Genomic DNA, 27,869 nt, shown 5'->3' on the forward strand with positions numbered 1-27,869 from the left:
AGTAGAATATATATATATATATATATATTTTATTATTCGTATCCGTACTCACTGTCTGTTCTCCTAACTATTAAGATACAGATAACAACCTTTTAATGGAACTGAGTACTAAAAACATAGTTAATGTCTTCACCTGAAACAAACAAACAAAAATAGGGAAGACAAAACTTAAATGCAATATCTTTTTTTTTTTTTTTTTTTTGCATAGGAAGCTACTGTATCTGCCTCTATACAGCTGTGTATAGATATATAACCATGGACAGAAAGGTAGACAGCATGTTCTTCCAGCTATATTCTACATGATATAACAGTGACCAAGATTTAATTCATTTTTTAACTAGACAACTACATTATAAACTATCTCAAAATACTTTGCACTATGTGATTAAGCCAATTTTATCCCAGAGTGTCTTGCACGGACCTGAAAGCAATAAAGGCCATGTCTACCAAGCTCTCTCGGTCATAAAGTCTACACAAGCATTTCAATGACTGGGAGCACTCTCTTCAAATTACCTGAACAATGACGACAAATGGCATTCCAGGGATTTCGTCCTGACATTTTAACTATATTTGTTGGTTTAAATCTTGTTTTCACTTTAGCAGGAGGCGAGACACAGCCACAGGGATTCTTGGCAGCATCTTTTTAAAAGATCACTTTTCTACATGGCCATGGTGATTAACACAACATATACATCTCACCTGGTTTGCTTTCTAATCCATAACATGACTTAATCTGAATCCATTAGAAAGAATTAACTGGCACTGTTTACAGGGGCACTGTTAGCAATGCAACCTCCAGCAAGATTTACATTTTGAGGATTTTCCAGCAGTAAAGTGGTTTGTACAGATTGCTACATTTTAGAGATTACATATTGATTATTATTATATGTTTTCTGTTCTGCAAGATCACATGAATAAAGAAGGACAATCTAACAGGAACCATATTTAATTCATAAAGGCTCTATCCCCTGCTGCACACCCTTATAAAATGAAGAAATCTGCTGTTATAGAAGTGCCAAATAAAAGAGTCTTCTGTTTGAGTATGTTGCTGGTACTGTACAGTATAGTCCAACCTTTACACTGCTTCTATTTACCCGACAGATTCAGCCCTAATTAAAGGCTCACCCTGCTGAAACCCTTGACTGATGAAAGGCCCTCTGATGTAGCGGGACTGCACTACAATGAATCCTGAATAGTAGCATTACTCTTTTCAGTTCTTCATGGAATCTTTTAATCTGACTGAGAGCTACAGCATTTTGCCAAGGTTGTCACTGCTAATTTTGTAATGGACATAAGTGATGGAATGAACAGAGGAAATCTTACTTCAAAGACCAGCGTCTCATTAGTTGGACCTGCCGCATACAGGCTTTCCGGTCGGTTAAAGGAGCGTTGATAGTCAAACACGGTCCCAGCAAAGGGGAATTGTCCCGGCCAATCAACTGTCCAGTCTCCTGTCAGATAGTATTTCTTCTTCAAGCTACGGACCGCCAGATAACTGGTGGAGATTTCCATCTCATGCACTCGGATGCTGCGGACTCCTGCTGGAATTGTGACAACTGAATAATACTCTGGGGAAACAAAAGGGAAACAAAACTTTTTAAGCTGTTTTCTTAACATCAGGCAGCGGCACTGGAGAAAGGATACCGTTCTAAAAAAAAAAAAAAAAAAAGACAGTTCTAAGGATCCTAGCTTTGAGGTTAAGATGAGGGCCCAGCTGTTTTGTTCTTTGACTGATTGTCTCTGGTTTGATGCATTTTTCAAAGATCATTTTAAAGGCTTTACAAACCATTTATTTCACAAAGCTATTACTTTAAAAAAGGTGAACACATGGTTTTGTGGATTTGTGAAGTGACGCTGCTTATAAGTTTACCAAGGTAAATGTAAACTGCAAATATTTGTTTTGCTTATGCAATGATTTGCCATATTTTATCTATGCTATATCCATACAATAGCAGATTCTAGGGCATTACTGTCTGAAGGTTCTGCGATTATCTACCCTGGGGTAGTGCCTGCCAGTGGACCTTTCTAATTGGTGGATGGCGGTTTTCTAATACACTTCAGTATACCACAGACAATTGTTATGCCTTGCGTAATAACCCATATGGAATATAAACCAATGAAGAGATGTAGATATATGTTTCTGAACTATGAGGTAAAGTTTTGATACTCCGGACAAGTTTGTCTCAGCTTACAGTATAACTATAAGATGAGGGCTCACCTGAAGGCTAATGGAATCTGCAACTTAATTCATGCCATCTGATCAAAATAAAAAAGCCCCATATAAAACAAACGTCAGAATGACTCTCCAGCTCCACAACTGTGAACAAGTGTTTTGTAATTACAGTATGTTTCCCCTGATATATACTTCAGAACCAGACTATGCATGCAGTACTGGAGAATATGAACATATAGCAGGTAAAAATGGCTGCTGAGTTTTCATCTGAATATGACCACATGGCTAGATCATATCAAGTAAAGCACTGAGCTCTGAGGCATGTCCTCTTTTTGCATGGGGGATATTGAACTCAGCCATTTGTAATACTGGAAGCCTGTGACGGGAAGACGAGATTTGTATTTATGTGTTGGTCCATCTAGGAACAAATATGAACTAAAGTATGAACTCAGCAGTGCTTCTAGTGAGTGAACATGATATAATTATAAACAAACTTTAAATAATAAAAATGGATTTGCACTTACAAATATACATTACAAATATTCTTAGAGCTTTTCACACCATCCAGTCCTGTAACTCGCTTCTAACTTACCATTCGCTCTGTGCTGCTGGAGGTACTGCCCTTTAAAGAATGTGCATGTCGAGTTATCCCCCTTACACACGCCACAGGCATCTAGTGCAGCTTTTGAACCCAGAACCTGGTCACATCCTACTGGCTGAAACAGATATTTGAAACAAGTTAAGACGTGTGCACAATGTACGGTTGTCAAAATGTAAAGGATTACTATAATAAAAATAGCATATGCATTATCAGTTTGCCCATTTACAAGCTCTGTGTATTGAAAGATTTATGTAAAGCTCTAGTTCTACAGTATGTGAAGGACAAACCTCAATGGGGGTAGTACTGGCAATGCACCACACATGTTCAAGGGTTTGCTTATCACCATTGCTGTGATCTGGTAGTGATGTGAGACCAGCCAAAGTGTTGACATTAATAACAATAATAATAATAATAATAATAATAATAATAATAATTATTATTATTATTATTATTATTATTATTATTATTATTATTATTATTATTATTATTATTATTATTATTAATTTCTTAGCAGACACCCTTATCCAGGGCGACTTACAATTGTTACAAGATATCACATTATTTTTACATACAATTACATTATTTTTAACACATACAATTACCCATTTATACAACTGGGTTTTTACTGGAGCAATCTAGGTAAAGTACCTTGCTCAAGGGTACAGCAGCAGCATCCCCCACCTGGGACTGAACCCACGACCCTCCGGTCAAGAGTCCAGAGCCCTGACCACATCTCCTGCTACAGTCCTGTATACTGAAGTTTTGGTAAACACACCCTGGAAGTGGCACAGTGTTTACATCACATAAAGTGTTTTTGCAAAGATATTTGACCCTAACACTACAAAAAAGCCACAGAGCATTCTTCCAAGCTGCTGACAATAAATTATGTTACAGAAGAGAAATACTAATACATAATGTATCATTTCCATCAGCAAGTGTGTTGACAGGTGTGACTACTTGTTTTGTGATGGAAATATTTTGTGAAGATAATTTAAAAAATATGAACATTTTTAGACCACATTGTTTATACACAACATCCATAATATTAAATACACATCAGAATGAAAAAAATAACACTATTTATTCAAACAAGGTTTATTCTTTCTTAAGTGTTGATTTTATTCAATGCAACAAGTTTTCGATTAATTTTGTTTAATTATTTAAAATAACACTATTTATATACAGAATGTTATATGCATACATGGCTTGTGTTGAACTGATCAGCAGGCATCCAGCTGTCTTCATTCCATTGGCCATTGCTTATGTGATTAAACTATACATACTTCCACATGCATGGAACAACAGGAATACAAGATATCTGAAGAAGCTGGGGTTTACAGTACCTCGCAGATCCCATCAATGCACACATCGTGCATGTGATCAGAGCAGGAGGTCCCATCCTTAACTTTGCTCGACATTGCAAAGAAGAATTCAAAGTCTTCTGCTATGCAATACAGTTTACAAATGTCTTCCACTAAAAAAGAAAAAAAAAGATTATTATTATTATTATTATTATTATTATTATTATTATTATTATTATTTTTTTTTTTTTAAATAACCAAGGATGACCTATGAAATAAGGGTATGATCAAACAAGTCATGTGTGATGTCATCTGTCAGGAACTAAGAGGTATAGGTTCAGATTTGGCCCAACATCCAAACAAAATCTATATGCTATACTCCTGTGGATTGTGATTCCTACTGCATAACGGCCACCTATGCACTATGCAGAACGCCTCAATACAAAATGTTGTCTGAATTTCCACCAATAGCAATAGCTCTTCACTGTTACTCCATAAATAGCTAGAAATGAACTTGATGAGAACATTGCACGCAAACTGCAATACTATGTAAACGTAGCACATCAGTACCTTGTATGATCAATGGACACATGGTGATTTGGCTAACTCATTTGGTATGTACTGAGTCATGTTGGGTGCCTCTTGATGTTTTCTTTGTGCTCGGGGCAGTATACCCCAGGTATTTTGGTTATACCAGGTGTATTTTCATTTCCATGCATCACCTCCCTGCCAAATCATGTGCAGCTCCATTGCTTGAGCCATTCAGCTGGGGTCTGCAATTGGTGACTTGTACATTTTTGGCTGTACTCAGGTTCACATTGCCAAAGCTAATGAGCTGAGCATTACCATGTTCGGTTTTAGATTACTGCTATTTTATTCCCTACTATGGGGAGGGTGTATTAAATTAAGGTGACGCTAATGCTAAATGCGTAATACAAATTCTGTTATAAAGTCTTGACATTAGGAAAAATAAAAATGCTAAGTTAGTTTTCCCAATATATTTCTCCCTTCAGATTTTTAGCACCAGTTTCTACCCTTGTGGCCAAAAGCTGACAAATGTGTATTTAAATGACAGCATTTGAAACAGAAGCATATACTGAACTAATGTTAATTAATAAATAAAAACAAAACGACAAGTTTAGTAATAAAGGACCCACAGATACTATATGTATACAGTATATACTGTTGAATGGCTAATTATGCAAACACATTACTGTAAATCTATAAAGACCACATCTTAAAAGGTAGTAATCATTCTGGGAATGTGAGTCCTTGTAGGTAAAACAATTCTGAACTTTTTTTTTTTTTTTTTAGGCAATGACTCTTCCTGAACATTTTTTTTTTAAATAGTATATATTTCTACATTCTAAATGTTTGCCACTTATTTGCTTTAAAAGATATAGAAAGGAAAATCTGAGACCAATGAAATTATAGAAATATATATTAGGTAAGATTTACTGGAATTATTTTGTTGACACCACATGCTTTAACTCTCTGTTACACTATTCTGGTACATGCAGCGTGATCACTATGCAGTGTTTAGGTTATTGTTTGTACTGATCAAAACCTTTCAGGATTCTGTGCATTTGAGCGAGAGGCCATGTGGTCAGGGAGATAAAGTGACAAATCTCAGCCAAAAAATCCAGGTTTTGAATCCATGCTCAGCGCTTAAGCGCTCAGTTACTCCGGGGCAAGACTCTACCTTTTGATGCCTCAGTCAAACCAACAGTAACTCTAAATCCCTGTGATGCATATTCAAAAACACTTTACGATAACATCTAAGAACATGTAAAATGGTTTTGAACAGTTACATCTGATCTGTGTAGACAAGTGGAAGAGTTTTTTATTACTGTTATTTTGTACAAATGGTAAAAATATATATGTATTGTCATTGAACATTATGCTATTGAAAGTAACTAGATTCAGATAGTTAAATGATTGATTAAGTAGCTGAAACCACAAGATGAAAGTTCTTTTGAGCACCACTGTATGTTGCTGCCAGCATCATAACCAGAGCTGACACACTACTTAGGTTTCAAGCTATGGCTGGCAGTATTTATATGACTGCTTGGTATTTACTATTCAACCTCCAAATCTATGTTACAAGGCAAACCAACACAGAAAATTAAGGAGTATTTTGTCCTTTTCCCAGAATTTTTACATGAGCATGAGCATTGATGATGCAAGAAAACAACCGAAGACAGTCAAGGCATGATCGATGAATATGGCATCTATTCAAAATCAGTGTAACTGGTTAGGTGAACGTTTTCATCGTTGAAATTAAAAAAGTGTATAGTTTTCTACATCTGTTATGCTGTCTGCTTCAAATGGGATAATATTAACCTAGAAAAATAATTATTGGAGTTAAAATGTCCCCAAGGCTTTTTAATAGCCTATTAACTCACTCTCTGTGAAGACAGGCTACTACATGTTTTATCAGCTTACTCTTAACAAATCCACTTTTTAGAACTTAAGAACTAGCATGAGGCATCTTGATGTTTAATAAAACAAAACATAAAAATATACTGTATTACATTTTGTTGCTTTGAACCAACATGTTAATGTTTAATAGAATGCATACTATATAAATATCTGTTACTGTGAAGTATGAATAATATTACAGGAAACTATGCATACATAGAACATAAGAACATAAGAAAACTTTGGGAACAAGAAAAGTCTGTTCGCAAATTCGCATCATAAATGCATGTAACTTTTTTGTTGTTGTTCCCTTTTATTGTTGTTCCCAAGACATTATAACTGTGTTTTTGTGTTTTTAAGTAGTTAATAATCTCCATTACTGGCACTGTACAACATAAAATGCATGTGATGAAAGACATTCTGTAATTTATAAATGCACATAAACACACACGCATATACTGTAGAAGTAGGTATTATAAAGTGACTGTACCTTTTACTTTTGTGTAGGGTTTCCATTTGTAGTACCAGCCCCTGAAGGGCTTGCTATTGTATTCGGCACACTGCTGTGCCCGGAAGTCCACGCTGTTGGGCTGGCAGGCGTTGATATTACACAGCTGGTATAAGCGAGTGGAACCTTGGCAGAAGTCCCCACCATACTGTGGCCTAGAGACAAAGCAATATATATATATATATATATATATATATATATATATATATATATATATATATATATATATATATATATATATTTAAATTATATACAGTATGTACGTGTGAATATTTCCTGGAAAAAGCTTGAAAAAGTTTATAAAAGTGTAATAAAGTATACAACAAAAAAAAAAATAGTAATCCATTATTAAAGCAAATGCATAGTAGGGAGACATAATAAAAAAAGAAAAAATGATGATTCTTTAAAGTATAATAGTCACAGCATTCTTTAATAAGGATTATGTTTACAACACATGCCAGTTCCTCTCACATTTTATTCTTCCATTTAGGCAAGTATCCTGGAAAAAACTCCAAGTTATACATACCAATATCCTCCAGTCTACAGTGGTGCTTTAACTTGATTTTACAGATATTATCTCAATTCAATTCCTCTGTAGAGCATGTAACCTTTGTTTCTCAAATGAAAGCATTCTAGGCATGCTTCCACTGTACAGACGTGCTCAAATTTGTTGGTACCCCTCCACAAAAAATGAAGAATGCACAATTTTCTCTGAAATAACTTGAAACTGACAAAAGTAATTGGCATCCACCATTGTTTATTCCATATTTAAAATAAATCAGACTTTGCTTTTGATTTTTTATTCAACATAATATTGTAAATAAGAAAACAAATGAAAATGGCATGGACAAAAATGATGGGACCGCTAACCTAATATTTTGTTGCACAACCTTTAGAGGCAATCACTGCAATCAAACGTTTTCTGTAGCTCTCAATGAGACTTCTGCACCTGTTAACAGGTAGTGTGGCCCACTCTTCCTGAGCAAACTGTTCCAGCTGTCTCAGGTTTGATGGGTGCCTTCTCCAGACTGCAAGTTTCAGCTCTTTCCATAGATGTTCGATAGCATTCAGATCAGGACTCATATAAGGCCACTTCAGAATAGTCCAATGTTTTGTTCTTATCCATTCTTGGGTGCTTTTAGCTGTGTGTTTTGGGTCATTATCCTGTTGGAGGACCCATGACCTGCGACTGAGACAGAGCTTTCTGACACTGGGCAGTACGTTTCGCTCCAGAATGCCTTGATAGTCTTGAGATTTCATTGTGCCCTGCACAGATTCAAGGCACCCTGTGCCAGGCGCAGCAAAGCAGCCCCAAAACATAACCGAGCCTCCTCCATGTTTCACTGTAGGTATGGTGTTCTTTTCTTTGAAAGCTTCATTTTTTCGTCTGTGAACATAGAGCTGATGTGACTTGCCAAAAAGCTCCAGTTTTGACTCATCTGTCCAAAGGACATTCTCCCAGAAGGATTGTGGCTTGTCAATATGCATTTTAGCAAATTCCAGTCTGGCTTTTTTATGTTTTTCTTTCAAAAGTGGAGTCCTCCTGGGTCTTCTTCCATGGAGCCCACTTTCGCTCAAAAAGCGACGGATGGTGCGATCAGAAACTGACGTACCTTCACCTTGGAGTTCAGCTTGTATCTCTTTGGCAGTTATCCTTGGTTCTTTTTCTACCATTCGCACTATCCTTCTGTTCACTCTGGGGTCGATTTTCCTCTTGCGGCCGCGCCCAGGGAGGTTGGCTACAGTTCCATGGACCTTAAACTTCTTAATAATATTTGCAACTGTTGTCACAGGAACATCAAGCTGCTTGGAGATGGTCTTGTAGCCTTTACCTTTACCATGCTTGTCTATTATTTTCTTTCTGATCTCCTCAGACAACTCTCTCCTTTGCTTTCTCTGGTCCATGTTCAGTGTGGTGCACACAATGATACCAAACAGCACAGTGACTACTTTTCTCCATTAAATAGCATGGTGGGACAAGTTTCAGCCATGTTTAATCTGTGATACACTTCTCAGCTTCCAAAAAGTGACTGACGCTTACACTGTGAAAACAAGTTAAGTTCACCAGCACCTGTTAAGGGTTACATCATGTAAGGCACGTTTTTTGGGATGCATGCCTTTGTCGTAAGAAACCCTGTTTACATGCTAGGGCAGAGAAGTACGCTTTTATTTGCATGCTGATTTGTCTTTGTCCTCATTGTCTACCATGCTGAAAGTTTCTAACTTTTACATCCAAAAGATGGCACCTGCAGGTTCACTGTGTTATGGTGTTGGCAGATCACTTCCATATTCCCCCCAGGCTAAATTTGAAACTCTGAACTTGATTACTTACAGAACTACAACAACACTTTGTTAGATATCTAACTTGAAAAATTTAACCCTGTTTTCAGTCCCTGAGTTTAATAAAATACATATACAATTGACAAATAATGAGTAAAGCAGCTAGTCTGGATTAAAAAGAAACTGGATCTGACCAGGATTCCCTCAGAAGTGTAGTGAAGCAATATTATTGCTGTCATTAATCAGTAGAATAAATTGATTTGGCCTCAAGTGGAAGAGATGTAAAGGTCATGTAATACCTCCTGGAAAGCTGATAAATGATGTTAAATTTGTGGCAGCAAGGGAGATTTAAACTGTTATAGCAGAAATAGCCACAGACATTTAGGGGATGATGCCCCCAGAGTATGTAAAGCAGATTAATTTAATTTGGATCCTGAAGACCAATATTTTCTAGAAAGCCACCTTATTTAACCTACATCAAGAGTTTTATGCACAGGATTTTCCAGCTACAGTTCAAACTTGATATTGAAGCTATACCACTCCACATCTGTGGTGTATTACTGCTATTCTATAATCCTGTTTGAGCTAACACAGGTTTTTAGGCCAAGCACTGTTAACAGCATTTGTTTCCATGGGCTCACATTGCTGTGTTTTTCTGGTTCATTGTACCCAACGTAGCTGGGATGAGCAACTGTAGGTTAAGGTAAGTCCTGAAACCCTTTCAGACCATAAAGGAGTGGTCTACAGGTATTTATTACAACACTGCTGGTAAGTCTCTTAAATATTATCATCTGTCATTTCTAATTTGTTTTGGCTGACTCAGCAGAGCAGTTTCTCTGCTGCCAATTAAAACCTGCATTAGTTTACTCAAACTCCAGCCTTATTCATAACATTGTTACTTTAATTACTTAAATACATTTATAAAGAATAGTCTTTTACACAGTATGTGAATTTCTAGAAAGCTCCCATGAGGTGCCCTTGCTGGAATAGCAAAACCACACATCTCAAAACAGCGTAGGTGGCATTTTGTTGGGATTAACATAAAAAGGTCATATGAGCTCATTTTTAATAACTGCAACAACAATATGTTCATTACTGTTGAATTTCTAAAGAGAGATGCATCAACTATAAAAATAGCATGAGAATGATAGGACACAGTTCCAGATATCCACTTACTTTGGGCTATTGCAGTGTCTCTCGCGGTATGTTACTCCCCTTCCACAGGTTCTCGAGCACTCAGACCACTCTGACCACTGGGACCACTGACCGTGGACAGCTTTGGGCCCATGATCCCCGAACTTCACGCACAGGCCTCTCCGACACCACTATCAAAACAAGAGCAGAAAACGGGTGTCAATATCAGCTAACAGCAGCTTTCCCATCAGAGATCATATCTTGCCTGGCTTTGGGTGCTAGCCTAATAAAGCATTCTTTAGAGCATTATTTTTTTATTCTTTGATTGCTATTGTTTATTTCAAATTTGTTATTGTTCCCTTTTTTATCTAATTAATTTGTGTAGTTAGTGGTCAGGAAAGACTATACAGCTATTTCTTAGAAGGACCTCCCACTGGGAGTTAGCTTTCCTAAATATATACTGTATGTATAACTCACCATGTTTTGTCCACAGATGGTCCCTTCTGCTGCTGGCATAAACTTAGTTTCACACCTGTGACCTGTTCTATGGCACCAGAGTGACTTACAGATATCCTAAAAGATATAAAGAATTGAATCATCAAATAGTTGGTCCCAGCTATGCTTTACAGTTGTCCTTAATGTCAAAACATCTTCCATAGAAGCTGCTGTTAAAATTTTTATTTTGAAAAAAAAAAAAAACACCAGTTTATACCGGTAGATAGAGATAGAATACAAAGCAATGGGAAACAATGAAACACTGCAAATATATAGGTATATGATGACAACATTGCGATTTAGTGGGAAAACAAAAGAAAATGTCCTTATATAATGGCACTTCTGAACTCCATGGTGGTTTATGTTTTGGCTAGATGTGAACTGCTAATTGGGGGTCTGTAAATTATGACTGCTTAGTTGTAATCCAGATCTAAATTAGAGATGAACACAACTGCTATGCTTTGGATTTCAACCAGCTTCTCAGATCATCCAATTAAACAGCCATGCTTAAATGTTCCCAGGGTATTTTAATACAATACAACAAAATATATATATATATATATATATATATATATATATATATATATATATATATATATATATATATATATATACACTGTATATATCAAATTTAATCTTGGATTCATACTTTTTCCCACAATAATAATAAAGTTTTGGCGTAATTAATAATGACAAAAAGATTTGGCAAGATATAAGAACAGATTAAAAAAAAACTGAATAGTATTTAGATTCATCCTGTTAGACAGTTTTCACTATGTCACTGTCACTATTTGACAACCCAGGTTTGATGCCTTTAAAAGCCTGCACACATCTTGAGATAGCCTTCCCTGTAGAGCTGTTATTTGTTTTAGCTGCTTGTCTGGAGGAATGTCTAAATACAGAACTTCTGCCATTTGTTAAAGACACATTCTGATACAGAAGGCACACAGGTTCAGACATCAAAATAGAACTCTACAGTTGGTGTTTAAAAAGAACGAGAAATAAATCTGGCAAACCGGCAACATCTATTACATGTTAATCTTCTTCAAAATAAATGACTCTTTAATAATCTAAGAGGAAAAGCTTTAAACCATGCCTTGGATAAGTGCCACCTGGCACCCCGCCCGATTGCATCTGGCAACAAAAGTCAGTTTTCAAAGCCGGTCCCACTGAGCGCTAATCTAACGCTGGAGAGGCTGCTTGGTTTGTGCACTGAGTTCATAAGAATGCACGGCCAATTAGCCCTCTTCTTCTTAGACTATACAGTCTGAATCCCAGCAACTGCTGCTGTGAGATAGCTAAAATCCCTTTAATTATGAAGTTGCGTCGTTCATGCAGTAGCTTAAATCACAGACTAAAGCTGCAATTCAGGATGTGGAGGCAAAGGGATAGGGATATACTGTATGGCTATTACTGAATTTGGACCTGGCAGAATTGTTGTTTTCCCAAGCCTGTGTTCCCTTTAGCCCTGAGTATTAGCATTAGCATTTGAATTAGCATGTTAATAAATGCATAGAAGTGCAATGTACTGAGTATTTGTATGCTAATGGTGTGCAGCCCATTTTTGTCACACAACCACTACGAAACTGAGTTGCCAGTGCTCACGCTTATACTCACCCCTTATTCGTGTCTTCTAATGCATGTTGTAGGAGCAGCAGTGGCTTAACTTTATGTTGGACATGATTTATAAGGCTGTGTGGTCCAGTGGTTAAAGGGGCTTGTAACCAGGAGGTCCCTGGTTCAAATCCCACCTCAGCCACTGACTCATTGTGTGACCCTGAGCAAGTCACTTAACCTCCTTGTGCTCCGTCTTTCGGGTGAGACGTAATTGTAAGTGACTCTGCAGCTGATGCATAGTTCACACACCCTAGTCTCTGTAACTCACCTTGGATAAAGGTGTCCGCTAAATAAACAAATAATAATAATAATAATGTTGGTCCTATATTATACATAAAAAACTAGTCCTGCTTTGAATGCTGTGGCTCACTATGATGTATTCTTTTTTAAACCCTTTTTGCATTCTGATAATGGTTATTAGATTTGAATAAAAAAGTTGATAGATCAAATGTTATTTTGAACTATAATAAAGTTCACATTTTTAGAGAAGAAAGGCTTTGGTCATATATGTTGAAAGCAGGTACCTTTACAAAGTCCAGATTGCAGAGTTTTGCCTTTGTGCCAAACTGCCATTTACACTGTGTGTCAGCATCATACAGTTGCCCTGGGAGCTTGTCCGGGTATCTATACTGTCCAACTTGCTTCGGGTCATCAACAAGACAAGAAGCTTGAGCTGTACTGTGAAAAAACATACTGCATATTTAAAAGAAAAACGGTTTGGTTCAATCATGCACAAGCAAAACCTACAATGGATTTTCACCGGTTTGAAACTTACAGCCTGGAAAAAGAAACATAGTATGGTGGAATCCCTTTGCTTGGTCCCCTTTTGGAAGAATGTGTTGGTGTTTGGTAAATTTAGTGCAATGATAATCAGAAGAAAGCAGTCCATTCTGGATTGGGCCTACCTGAGGAACCTGTTGAGATACTGGCGGCTACAGGCAGACCAAGAGAAGACGCCGTTGTTTCCAGCCAAGGTCGGGGACATTATGTTCCCTTCAGCCTTCTTACATACGTTCCCCTCACCGTCGTGGATCATACCGAAACTGGAACATACAGGGGAGGTAGAGCTTTACAAGACATGACAGAGCAGGAAGAGGTGGCCAACAACATGCTCAGGAGGTTCCTACATGATTACCACAGACCTACTGTAAGTGAGGAGAATTTGTTTGCTCTGTGTAGGGTCAAAACTACCTAATGAGGGATTTAAATGAATGCAGTTAATGTCATACATCACATATATGAATACACACTGTGATTCTAATCCCCAATGCATTCAAACTATGAATGTTATTGTGTTGGTAATGCGTGTGTTGCAAATATTTATTTTTATAAAATCTCACAATTCCTTATCCAACAGATCAAGTGCAATGCTTACTCATAGTCCACAGTGCTGTTTGACTTCTCTGACATGCCAGCTAACTAACAAGACATGAAAACAGGGCCCCCTTTTGTGTCAATGGATTATTGTTACACATCAAAACTGTCAGTCTAAATTAGGACAAAGTCTTCTCCGCATAATTCCTACAAACCCCATTCATCAGAGTAACTTTAAACTTCTTAAGATTTTTAGAGCGATTACATTTAAGGAGTTAACCTTGATCTAGACCTCTAAATGAATGAGGCTCATTTAGATACATGTTACTTAAGGGACGGAGCTTGTTAAACAAGCCACCGTAATGAAACAGAGGATTACGGGACCTTTTCAACACTTGTTCAAGTTCAAAGTGAAGTTCCCGAACATTACAAAGCCTTTTGTTTTTAATATGCATGGAATACTCAATTGTCTAGCCTTTGCATGCACAATTTTTAGTTAAGGACAAAAGTAGTGAAGATAGCTTTTTATCTTTAATATACAAACCACTTTTTACAACATATTATACATGGTATATAATTATAAAACAAAAACTATATTACACAAACATTTTAAAAATGCCATATAAAAACTTTTGTCTTCTGGACCAAAATTAGTTTAATTGTATTCAGATTTCATGACTTAAGAATTGTGGATGTATATTGTAAATCCCAGAGTCTCAAAATGATAAGATAAACCCATGTTTCTATCTGTTCCCACATCTCTCTGTGTTGTGTATGGATACCAATATTATTTCAGATGCTACACTGGCGGCGTTTACATGCACAAGTCATGACAGTTTTTGCCGTACTTTTCAGGAAATGCGTTGCTGTGTAGTTCTGATTTTGGAAGAATATCGGCCGTACCAATGCAGATTACTCAAATCCATATTTAAATGTCAGTGTCTGCTTACTAAGTAGGAAAAGAACAACTCTGAATATCGTGAGGAGAGCTTCATGCGTTGCCATGAAGATAAAAACATTTAACATTAGAAATTAATTATGAAGTTGCACACATTCTGAATTAGCTACTTGTTTGTCTTGTTATATTTCACACACACACACAAACACACACACACACAAAGGTATATCAAATATAATTTCTACTAAGTACAAGTTTTACTACTTAGAATTTATATTTGTGGTGTGTGTGCGTGTGTTTGTGGAACATCTAAAAGTTAAATTTCATTAACACTAGAACCGCCTTTTACAATACATGTTTTTATTTTGAATAGAACCTACCATATTCTACTATATATATATATATATATATATATATATATATATATATATATATATATATATATATATATATATATACACACGCACAAGCCTGTTGTTATCTCTACTTTGCCTAGCAGCCATCAATTCCTTCGTTTTATACAAGAAATGCACTGGGTATCAATAGGAGAGATTTCATCTTGAAGCTAGCCACAGCACTTCAGCAGAAACATTTCAATCAGAAAACAGCAAAGCTGCAGGCTGCAGCAGCTCAACCTGGATTCTGTGCTGCGAGTGACACACACGCAACAGAAATCATATGTTACTTTTGTTTTAGATTAAAAACTACTTTTGTTTTTACAGTTTGGTATATACATAAACCTGTTTACACAATAGTTTCTTTTGAAATGTTTATTTTATTATAGTTTTTCATTTTTTTTAAATTTTTTATAAAATTTAGTCGTTGCCAATTATTTTTTATTATTTTCTCCCAATTTGGAATGGCCAATTATTTTATTACAGTCGGCTCACCGCTACCACCCCTGCGCTGACTCGGGAGGGCGAAGATGAACACACGCTGTCCTCCGAAGCGTGTGCCGTCAAGCTGACCACTTTTTTTCAAACTGCAGACTCACCATGCAGCCACCCAAGAGCTATGAGTATAACCGCGGCGGTTCTAGTGTTGAAGTAGTCCATAAATGCACAGTGTGTGTGTGTGTGTGTGTGTGTGTGTGTGTGTATGTGTGTGTGTGTATGTGTGTGTGTGTGTGTGTGTGTGTGTGTGTGTGTGTGTGCGCGCGTGTGTGTTTTGTAGAAGAACGAGATCTTGACTGCTGAAACCTAGTGAGCCACAAGCTCCGGTTTACATGGGTTTTTACAGCTATTTTTATCGTGAGATCACGATTGACCCTGCCTTTAAAGTTGCACTGCTAAAAATACGTCCTTTTGCTGTTTCACGATGTATTCGCGTGACAACGTCACACAGTCATGACTGTAGAGTCGACTTTCACTGGCATGTAAACCCAGCCAATGTGTCTTTGCAAGCACCTGTCACTTCTCAATAAGAGTTATAGGACCAACCAGAAAACGCTGATGTCTCTTAAACTTGTATTAACTAAGTAAGAAAGTCCAGATCAATAGTGTTTCATTCGGTGCAATTTAATCAGGGCAGTTAGGCCCAATAAAGGATCAAACACAGAGCCTTGCCATGTAAACAGGTGCAGAATGTTTTAGGATGCGAGTAAAATTAATGATAAAAATAGTTTAGGTTACTGATGGCTCAGAGATGCTCATATCTAAAGGCTTTATGACATCTATTTTGACTTGCTCATTTTGACATCATAAAGGGGTATCGCAGCGTGTTGGTTTTGGATTACATAACAGAACACAGGTAGTCTTTTTATCCACTGTTGTGTAGGGTTACTATTTGGACTTGTAAATCTATCAATAAAAGAAAGATAACACTGTTTATTCCGTACATAGGAGTCAACAGGAGAAGTACCTGTTGATATACTGATGTATGCCTTATGCTTTTAGAGTGCTGTTATATTTTGGACAGAGGAAACAGTGCATCCATTGCTGCAGTGTTCGTTTCCCCTCTAGTCCTGTCAATTTGTTGCTGAAAAAAAATCAGTGATAGAAAACCAAAAGATCATGCCTCCATGTAGCTGTTATCAGATGTCAAATTATGTTGCATCAACAGACAGACACAAATGCCAACTCTTAACTTGTATAATGTAAACAGCTGTGTAGACTTGCTTTACACAAGTAACTGTACCTGTGAATAACAATTTGCTGATTGAACTCACAGATGCAACATTTAAAGTTAATTAAAGGACATACTTGTGCCCCGATTCATGTGCAATGGTAAAAGCCAAGCCAAGCCCTGTGTCTTCATTTATAGTACAGCTACGGTATTTACTGCACATCCCGCTTATAGGAGCAAAACCTGTAGAAATAAAGAAAACACATTTGTATAAATAAATACAGACCTTGTGCTGATATTACAATTGGGGAAGTCCAGTATAAGTGCAGTACATCATTTTATGTAGAATAACATAAAAAGTACCAATAAAGGGAGTCTTTAAACAATGCTATTTGAATGATCTAAACAGTGGTTGATCTAAAAATGTATACACCTGGTCATTTAACTGTATTTATAGTTAATGTTAACAAGTGAATCAATAAATCCGCCCTGGGGGATGAATTAGATCATTAAAAGAGACCCCATTGGCAGTACCAAGAGTATTTTCCTTCAGATGCATGAAGTTTAGTAGAAATAACACTGTGGAAATGAAAACAGAATGGAATTAGTCAGAACAATACACCATGTTTCCTTACCAAGTGTGTCACAAGGCTCATTTTTCCAGGAGCAGATATCCAGTCCAGTGAGCAGCACAGCATGGTCATGACGCTTCCCATTCTTCCCAATCAGGCCAGACTGCCACTGGCAAAAGCTGTTCAAGGACAGGTCTGCGTGGTGGCTTATTGACAAGCCCACCTGCACACGTCCAATACAAGACAGTAGTGTGTGTTGATCAAAAATATTAACATTGAGGAAATGTTACAATGGATTTTTATAAGCAACTTACTGGATCTTGTTCCAGGAGAAGAAGACTGACAACTACAATGTTGATATCTTTACCAATGGTGCCGTCTTTGAACAAACTGGAAACCTGTGGAGATTATATTAGCAGGTTTGTAGGACAAGAGATCTAATTAATTTCAATTCAGTACTACATGGTAGCAAACATTATTCTTATTGGTACTGTTTATTTTATTTAGTTTTCATATATTTTTATTTAGTTTTACTCCTCTGGGGTTGCATTGAACCCCAGAAACATATAAACTTAATAGAGGAATGGCTCCCTCAATACAGAAGGTTAAACTAAATAAACAATAGTACTGAAATTTTATTTTTTGTAGAGTGTTTATTTAATTAACAAAAAATATACACTCCCTAACATCTTACAGTAGTTAATGAATGAATATGAATATCGATATATATCCAAAATATCTGTACTAAATGCTCTGGTAAATATTAATATAACACATACACATTTAACATCAGGCAACTACACCACTAGGTAGCATCAGGTGACTGACTGCTCACCATGTTCATGACTGTGAGGACGTATGTCGTAATGTTCTCTTTGCCATGTTTTTCCACCATTTTCCGGTCAGCCACCACCAGGGTCTCCACATTGAGCCCCGATGGCTTGCGGGGGTTGAGAGGAGAGCGTTTGGCTCTGCTCTGCTGCTCATACTCATCGGGCACTGTGTGGAGGTCCCCCGCGGGAGGTTTAGGAGTGTCTGCAGAGGGAAGCCAGAGAAGTGTGCTTTGGAAAAGTGTCAAGAACAAAAATATTAATTACCAGAACCATCCCTGATAAGAGGGCTGCTGCTGATGAAAGGACAGGAAATATTCACAATCATTTATTGCACACAAGTTCAATCTGGATCCGTTTCTAGGGCTTCCATTTCAGCTATGGCCAAAAGTTTTGCATCACCTAGAATTTTATGATTAAGACATAATTAAAGAAAAAAATAAATAAATAAACAATATGAACATAATTTAGATATTTTATTTAACATCATGTAATCAAAGAAACACATTTCATTCATCTTTATGAAGCAGAATTAATTAATTCTATAGGGTGATGCAAAACTTTTGGCCATAACTGTACAGTAGTTATTAGAATAGTTAGATTCGTATTTATAAAGCAAAACTGTGTGATTTGTAATGAAAAAAAAAAAAGTTTAAAACTGCACTTCATAACGTCGCTTTCAAGCATACCCCAACAAATGTAATACGGGTTGATGGTCTAATGCCCTCCAAAGCAGTTTCTGTTGTATTCAAAAAAGTTAAGAGAGAAAAGTTCCCTTACATACATTTCTTGCGCCGTCCACAGAAGTGCTGTCTCTGGTACTTCCCGTGCAGGTAGTCTCTCTTGTGAAGGTGGCCGTGGGGCAGGTAATGGTGACCCTGGTAGGAGCTGCTGTCTGCTGGCCTGCGATGGATGGTATGCTCAGCCGATCGCTTGTACAGCACGTGCGGGTGATGCCCGGGGAGGGAGGTGTAGTTGTGTTCCACTGCCAGACGCTGAGGTAGCGGTGTAATGAGGAACTCACCACCATGTATCCTTATCAAACCTGACTAGTAAACAGAGGAAGAGTTACCAGTTGTGAAGAAAAGAAATGGCATTACAAGCCCTATTCTGAACCAAAGAGGAATAAAACAGTTATAAGAATTAACAATTACATTTTTTGCAGTTTCTTGTGCGTTTTATACCACTGAAATTATTTTATTCATCTCTGAAAATCTCCCTTTGACATTGCACTTCCTTCTAAATAGACCCCTTTACCCTACAGGTTTGTGGATATTTATATCCAAAGGTATATATTTATAATTTAAAAAACATGCTTTCAGATTCTGCTAAGATATGGTTCTAGTTTTGGGTTAGGTTATTAATTAAAAGATAACATTGGGGCTTTGGTTACAGTGGCAGTTGTTTTTATCAGACCAGAATGCATAGTTGGTTGTGCTGGATTTTAATTCAGCACAATTTAGATCAAATCCTGAATCATACCGAGCCAGGACGTGTGCACATTGAAACTGAGCACCCAGTTCTGCACAGGGCTGCATCAACCAATCCAACCAAATTCCTTCAAAACATGAAGTTCAGACAGTGTGAGCAGGTTTTAAAGCTATGGGAAGAAACTGCCAGTTATGCAACTCAAAGGTGTGAGCATTCCTGAGGATTCAAACGTGGTGAATATTTATACAAAGTATGTGCAGTATGTAACAAAACAATGTAATGCTTTGAGAGGCTTTAAAACACAAAATGCCTAAAGCTAAATATACTGTACACTTTACCCAAGAACTGCTTTCTTTGAGCACTCCCAGACTATCCAAAGGTTGGCAAGGGTGGACTTTATTTTTTTTAGGAAAAATAACACTCTCAATCTCAGATAAGATATAAAAATCATCTTGTACCGTAGTCTGGCTTGATAGCTGAGCATCTGTGGGTTTTATTGATTTGATTTGAGCACTGAGCAGATATTCAGCAGTAAATGCTTATGCTTTTCTTTTGTTAAAAGGGTTTTTATTTCTACACCGCCCTCTCAAGGGGACCATTTCTAAGCTAATTTAAACCATGTTGACTGAAAGGATCCAATGTTGTTTTTTCTCTGTCAAAGAACTAATGCACACAGGTTCTTAATCCCTGAAGTGATTTGATGTGTTTATGTTAGCTAAAAGTATCGACTTTAGAAAGGCACGCTGAGATTTTCATTCAGCTGTGATAAATAAAGTTTGAGGCCAGATGTCACACATCAGAACACATGATTCCACTGTGGTTTAATGGATCGGCTATGGGATACGTCATTGAAGCAGGAGACTATATATTTGTCTTACTGTTTTTTGTAATTGTTGTGTTTCTGTAAAATATTAAATAAAAACTAAAAGTGTAAAAAGTTGTCAGGATATTAACAATGAAAATAAAAATTACAGGTATATTATTTAAACAGTTACAGCAACACGTGGGGAGGTGTAACGCTTTATTTTTTTCGGAATCCGACTACTTACTCTTTAAGAACTCTTAAACTTAACCAATAAACACTTTAGTATTAGGGTGTTTTACTTACACAATTTACAAGTTTATTTTGTTTTTTAAATGGTTAATCCCATAGATGCAAAGCCACCAACTTAAAACAGCTTATTAACTTTTTTTTATTTTTTTTTATTTTAATAGGCTGGCAGTTTGGAACCTTTATAATGTGAATGCTATAAAACCTTCCATTTCTAAAGTACTGATGTAATGTATGCTAGCAATGAATGGTATTGGTTAATTCAGCCTGGTTTAACTGACCAGACGACTGCATGTTAAAGATTTGCCGTGTGACTCACAAACTGTATTCATTTTTATAGTTTGTGTTGTTTTTAGGTTTTTTGTTTTTAACTGGCACATGAAGAAGCTGATGACCCCTTCGGTCATGAATCTCATCTTTCAACTCAGCAAAAAAAAAAAAAAAAATTCCATGGCAATCAGTCTGTGAAGTCTGCACAAGTAGAAAATTTAAAAACAAAAGAAAAACAAGTGTCTATTCTCAATCATTTTAAACAAGCCACAGGAAAGTACATGCTTTCAAGAAATCCTCAGTAATCAACAAAGCCAAGATACATCTCATGCTTGGAATAGATTCATTCATCAAGCAATACTGGAAAGTAGTCATTGTTGGCAAAGTTAACAGAAAAGGATACCACAAAGGATATAATTGTAAGACACTTTGCCACACCCTTGCCTCTTTTCAAATAGCGCTAATTGTAATGGTGCATACTGATAACAAATCATCCGCTACCCTGCCACCCGGGACACAGAAGAGAGACAGGGTGCATCCATTTTGCCCTGTATTCTGATACTTGTGTAAAAGAATGTCCTTTTTGGTTTCATCTTAAATGGTTAAAGTTGACATCAAACCACCTTCAAATACCCCCAATATGAATGTTCACAATTAAATTGTTTTCAAGACTGTACTATTATGCTTTAAGTCACCACATCTAGCTGAACTGTTCATATTCCTTGTGGGAGGGAATAGCATCCCATTCAGTCAGTCATTCATTCGTCCCTTCCACTCCCAATCCCACTTTCACTGCCTTGCAGGTGGTAAAGTAAACAGACAAAAGACAAAGGGAAACGCAAGGGCTTATTGTGGAAACATTTCCTGCCTTCCCAGTGTGCACCCCTCCCACCGAATAATAAAAAAGAGGCATCAGTTGAATCTGGTGTGCTGGGACAGCAAATTAATTATGAATAACTTGGCCAAAAAGACTAACGCTTCAGAGCATTACAACAGGAACAGAATGCCACTGCCTCCTTTGACCTGGTGATGGAGATTTTCAGCTTAGACCGTTCCATTAACGGGTTCTGCACAGACCAAAACAGCATGTAATTGCAGAGCACTGTATTGTATCACTCTCATATTTGTTGCTTCATCTAGCACTACACCAGTAGTGTGGGTACTAACTATGGTAATAAACATTTTAAACAAACTGGCATGTTTAAAAATTGGTATAGATTTGACTTGTTCTTCAATAAATAACATGAGCACTTTAGAATTGTCTTATCAGTTCAGCAGAGGCTTAGGGTTTCTTAAATCATTGAACAAACCATTAGCAGTTGAATGATAGTTCAAAGACCCTTGTATTAAAAACACTTTCCCAGGAAGTGTTGCATGGTCAAATCACTGTCTACAAACGACAGGAACACGATGTGAAAGGTTTAAGGGAACCAGACCTCTTGACAGATAATTAATCAACATAACACTGTTTGCCGCCAACATTTTAAAGATAACTTTAGAGAGTCAAATGACAGTGAAAGACAAATCCAGCCAGATAGCTCAGCATTTTGAAAATATCAGATGCGGCTAGGTGCCAAAAATCAACCAATAAGATGAGTTTAGACAGTAGCAACAGTTAACAATTAATTTTAAAGCATAACATGCCCACCTTGAGTTACAATATTCATTCCTCTACAATAAAACATGGAAGTTTACTTCTTTGAAAATAAGCAAACACTAGAGTCATTTCTGTTTTTTAAATTAAGTAAATTAAGAACCTTGGGGTTAGGGTTAGGGTTTGTATTCAGTTTACAGCACTTTGAGATGTTTTACAGGAAAGGTGCTATATAAAAATAAAATTGATTGATTGATTGATTGATTGATTGATTGATCAAGATCAGGGTTTCCCAATCTTGGTCCTGGGGACCCCCTGTGTCTTCTGGTTTTCATTCCAACTGAATTCTCAATTACTTAATTGAACCCTTAATTTAACTATTCATTAGTTTAATTAGACCTTTTTAATTGCTTTCAGCTTTTAAATAATTGGAGATTTTAAGTTAACTATACCATTTTATAACTTTAGTAACTTGAAATCAACAACTTTTTAGGAGATGAGAACAATCAAAAAGGTATAATTAAGCATATTATTAGTTCAATTAAGGTATTTGTATTTCCTCATGGTGAAATGTCAATATAAATGTATTTACTGTTAAAATGTATATAAACAACTGCAGACACATTCTATTTTTAATTTCACCATAAATGTTGGGGGCATGTTTACATATAGAATTGGACATTTATATATATATATATATATATTATATATATAACTATCAGCGTGATTAAATAGCTCAATTTTTGTTTCACCACTCCACAAAACCTTTGACTTGAACTCATATCCATCATTTAAATGCTGTTTTTGCAAACTTTAAGAAATTGTCTTGTGACGTTTTCCTAAGAGTGGTTTTTTCCTTGGCCTGCAATCATTGAGACCTTCACCATGCAATACCCGACCTATGGTTGAAATGGAAACCCCAGTCCCACTTGCAGCCAATTCACTTTGAATATCTTTGGCAGTCAATCTCGGATTGTTATTAATCTTCCTCACAATTCTTCTACTTGTTCTTGGTAAAAGAACCTTCTTTCTTCCAGACCGAGGGAGCGTTGTGACAGTACCATGAGTCTTGTACTTCTTGATATTACTACTATTTGTTTATTTAGAAACAATACTTGAAATTGGGATATTCAAATGCTTGGAAATCTTCTTGTATCCTTCTCCAGCTTTATAACAATAAATAATTTTCTGCCTAAGGTCATCAGATAGCTCTTTACTTTTTCCCGTATTGACTTATTGGTAATGACAGCAATCATCCTATGCCTAACCCTTTTATACTCTCTGAGAAATGTTCACCTACAATCTAGCATTTTCTTAACTCTTCTAGAATTAGGGTCTGCATTATCATATTGAAATTGCTAGCACCTTGTAGACAATACTATCATAGCATCAAAGGGTAATACTTTTGAATTAGCATTGCAAAAAAAAAAAAAAATGCTGAAATAAATAATTGTAGATCTATTTCTTGTAACTTTTTTTCCTCATCCACAAAAGCATAACTTTTGCTACAAAAGATTTTTCCTATGATGATTTGTTTTCAAGAAATGTCTAGAAATGATACATTTCCATTGGGGTATGTAAACTTTTGACTACAACTGTACGTAGTTACACAGACTACAAGTTAATCATAGAACCATGTGTGTGTTATTATCACTGGTAAATCATGGGGAAATGTTTCTACTACAGTATGTTCATCTAAAATTGTGGTATATAATTATCAGAGGTTAATTATAGGGAATAGTTATCTGTAAAAAGATATATGTTAATCCATGACAGTGATTATCATAAGTAAAGTATAGACAAGAGCTTGCTTCAGTAAGTTTTTACAGACTACAAAACATGATGCTTGTGTTTGCCATGCTATACTTGGCTTAAAGCATTTTTCAACTTATGATTATTTACTTTAAATAGATAACAATCCAGCTTGTTTTAGAAAATCGCTGGTTTCCAGAATCAACCTGGATTAAAATTCCAAACCACTCAATTGATTGTAACACTTGTTAATGATTCTCAACTTCAAGTCAAGCATAATGTTGAAATAACATGTTTAAATACATTTTAAGACAACAGCACTGAAGAACCATTGACAACAGGAACAACATTTGTTAACATGCTAATAAGTTAGTTGTTAACAGTGAATAAACCAAAAAAGTGCTGTAAACACTTATGTTCTTATCCACATTACAGTATTTACTGAATGGTTATTATTTGAATGAAGAAGTGCAGTTTGCACCCTTACAGTACATTAATTTATCCATCCATAAGAAAGAAAATGATTTTTTTTTAGCTAATAAGTTATCAAGCAACTCAAGTGCTATAGACGCTAGTATAGTAGTATTATATTTAAGTTATACATGTAAGCCGTATATAACATTTATGACCAAACCCAAGAGACAAGTTGTCCATTTTAGGCAGGATCATTAGTTGTGAAAGCCCCTAGTTCTCGGTAATTCAGTAACCCTATAATTTCCCATTTCATCTGCAGTATTGTACTTTCAGGAGTCCTGTTCAACCTCCCATCTCAAAAGCCAGCAATATAACCAGCCTAAAAGCAGTGCAGCCACAGCTGGCCGCGTGTTCACTCATTAAACTGTTCCTGAATGCCATAATCACACATGTATTCCATTTGCCCCACAGACATACCAACTTTTCCAATAAATTGTGTAACAAAGTCTTGCAGTAGTTAACACGTGTACATGCATTTGCTGTGCTGAGTGCAGGAAATAAGTTCCATCTGTGTGATGTGGCATTTCTTAGGGAAAAAAAAGCTTTTTTGCTTTGATTACATCTGACAAATATTCCCTGCAAAACCTAACATGGCTCGTCATCTTGACAATCAATTGTAACCTGTCTCCTAGATTAAAGGGTGATGTTCCAAAGGATTTGTCTGATGAAACCTGAGTCTGCTACTACTATGATTATAAATGAAGATCATTCCTTTAGACTTGACTTAAGGCCCACTTCACTAAGGACACTGGGCTTTAAAAGGTTAAAAAAAACTTCCCAGTGACATACAGTATTTGCCTAAATTGCACAAAATACAGTACAAAGGTGTGCAATGCAAGGACCCTGTGCCTTTTCATTTGTGTACAGTACTATTGGCCAAGGACATAGAAACAATAACCTTTATCAGAGCATGCATGCCCTACCATCCACTTGTATGGGTTGGAAAGGATTTAACATTATGAAAAATAATCAATGTTATGTTAATTAAAATAATGTATTTAAAATGGCCATTATATTTGCAAACTCAACAAATTCAAAGGGGCTGAACACTAATTAGTTAAGACAGGTGTCTGACATACTGTTTGGAATTAAACAAAAATTTTTCCTGTGGTTTACTGGCTGTGGAAGAACATGTGAATGGGTAATTCAAGTGGCTGTAGAAATTGTTTAAATTATATATCAGGGCTTGAAATTAACTTTTCCATGCACTAGCCATGATAACTAATTTAGCAGTAAGCATTTACAAGTTCTCATTAACAGCAATTTACATCTAAAAAGAATGACCTATGATAATACTTATACTATCTTATTAACAGACGCTGTTTATAAAAATCCTTTTAGATTTAATTATGTAAATATCAGAAACTAACCTCAATTCTTAGAATGAGAGAGATGCTGACGAACTGTATGGAAAACTAGTCCTATCACTTCACAGCGTAAGCCCCGCCTCCTCTGTTTTGTTTGGTTGTCGGCAACATCACTTTCATATGTGATTTGATAAAAAAAAAAAAAAAATTGAAAAGGCAGCATATATTAAATAATAGACCAATCAAAAGCAGAAATTGTGGTGCTTATTGTGGTGACATAATTTTTTCAAGTTTCTTGTTGTTTTAGCCAACTCGCAAATTTGCACCACTGGCACAGAGCTGCTGGCATTCAAAGTGTTAAGTGTACAAAAACGTACCTGCCACTGTGGCGTACAAGTATGTGAAGTTTATTCACCACAGACCAAATTAACCTCCGTTTGGCGGGTGGGCGGGTGTTAATTTCGAACCCTGATATATATTTGCTATATGGGTCATAACCTATACAAAAAAACAGATCTTATTGCTTTGAAACTGCATACAATAAGTGTTGCTATGCCTGGCAGAGATCCAGACCATATAAATGACTCACACATCCTATCTGAAGCTTTGTTTGTCTTCCTTTCACTTCTGCAGAAGATAATAATTAACGGTTACAATCAGCACGCCACTCATGAATCTTGTCCTAATCTCCTTCCAGACTGAGGATCTGGAGTGGAATTCTGCTACCTGGCAGAAGTACAAAAACTCTTACAATACAATAGCTCTTCTAAATAGCAGATCATTTTTTTCCCAAAAACCAGGTGCATTACAAAAATCTCACTATAAGACAGACTTGTGTAAAACATCAGTAATTGTGCAGTCTTGCATACCAGCAGTAGAGATGAGGTACATGTAGACATGCTGTGCCTTTCCTTTAAGGGACTAGTAATTCAGCCATATGCCCACCCAGACTCTGTCATCTTTGAGTGTATTTTTGTGATTCGGGACCTGTCAGCCATTAACTAAAAACATCATAACACGCTTTGCTTACTGTATGCTGCTTAATCCTAACACACTTCCAGCAAATATGCTCTATTTACCAATGTAATTTATCTATAATGTATCATTTAAATCTACCTGTCTGCCTATCAGTTCTTTGTGGACAGAACAGCACTGTTAATGGCTGGGAGTGTGAATCTTAGCCCTGTCAGTCCATGGAAACCAAAGCTCTGGAAACCCAGCTATGAACAATAGTATGTCAGGTAACTGAAATTATTGTGGCGGCTCATCAGATTACAGTTGCGATGTGACTCTGAATCATGATTTGAAACCTTAGTCCCACCCAGAATGACAGTGGTGTTTGCATTGCAGGAGTTGGCACACCTTGCCAGCGGGAAGGTACCCAATGAAGAAAAACAGACCATTAACGCCACAGAGGCAAGACCAACAGGAAATCCACATAAGCTTCCTGCAATCTCAACCTCCCAGATACTGGAACAAGTAGAGCTGAGAGGGAAAAGAAAAACACCACCTCACTTTGCAATGCACCTTGCGAACATTCATGAAAGAGAATTCAGCGTAAATATCTGTGAGTCTTCATTTTCAACTACGCAAACAAATCTGATTTCAAAACTTTTGGAATTTCCTATATCCCAGATTTTTCCTTTTCTTGTACAAAAATTGAACCTATACTGACAGGACTTAACTGCAAGAAATACTGTTCTTTCAGCAGTGCTTTGCATGAGACTTTAAATCATTGTATCTGCTGTTCAACAGCAGGGAAATGATTCACAGAGGTCTTTT

The 27,869-nt window shown here is 36.6% G+C and overlaps 1 protein-coding gene across 2 annotated transcripts in view; it reads right to left on the reverse strand.

Annotated features, from left to right (window-relative positions):
- LOC117425861 (A disintegrin and metalloproteinase with thrombospondin motifs 18-like) overlaps window positions 1-27,869 on the reverse strand; it is a 51,620-nt gene that overhangs the window by 15,135 nt on the left and 8,616 nt on the right. Inside the window, exons 4-16 of one of the 2 annotated variants that reach the window (XM_058993766.1) lie at window positions 18,993-19,257; window positions 18,214-18,413; window positions 17,693-17,776; window positions 17,442-17,601; window positions 16,944-17,049; window positions 13,436-13,573; window positions 13,055-13,208; window positions 10,896-10,991; window positions 10,461-10,609; window positions 6,987-7,159; window positions 4,118-4,248; window positions 2,766-2,889; window positions 1,324-1,568 (exon numbers count right to left, since the gene is read on the reverse strand). In XM_058993766.1, coding sequence (XP_058849749.1) covers window positions 1,324-1,568; window positions 2,766-2,889; window positions 4,118-4,248; window positions 6,987-7,159; window positions 10,461-10,609; window positions 10,896-10,991; window positions 13,055-13,208; window positions 13,436-13,573; window positions 16,944-17,049; window positions 17,442-17,601; window positions 17,693-17,776; window positions 18,214-18,413; window positions 18,993-19,257 — 2,025 coding nt within the window. Of the gene's footprint in view, window positions 1-1,323; window positions 1,569-2,765; window positions 2,890-4,117; window positions 4,249-6,986; window positions 7,160-10,460; window positions 10,610-10,895; window positions 10,992-13,054; window positions 13,209-13,435; window positions 13,574-16,943; window positions 17,050-17,441; window positions 17,602-17,692; window positions 17,777-18,213; window positions 18,414-18,988; window positions 19,258-27,869 lie in introns of both variants that reach the window. The other variant, XM_058993767.1, reaches the window with a different exon arrangement.

Source organism: Acipenser ruthenus, chromosome 20 (assembly GCF_902713425.1).
Source record: "Acipenser ruthenus chromosome 20, fAciRut3.2 maternal haplotype, whole genome shotgun sequence".
Lineage (NCBI taxonomy): Eukaryota > Metazoa > Chordata > Actinopteri > Acipenseriformes > Acipenseridae > Acipenser > Acipenser ruthenus.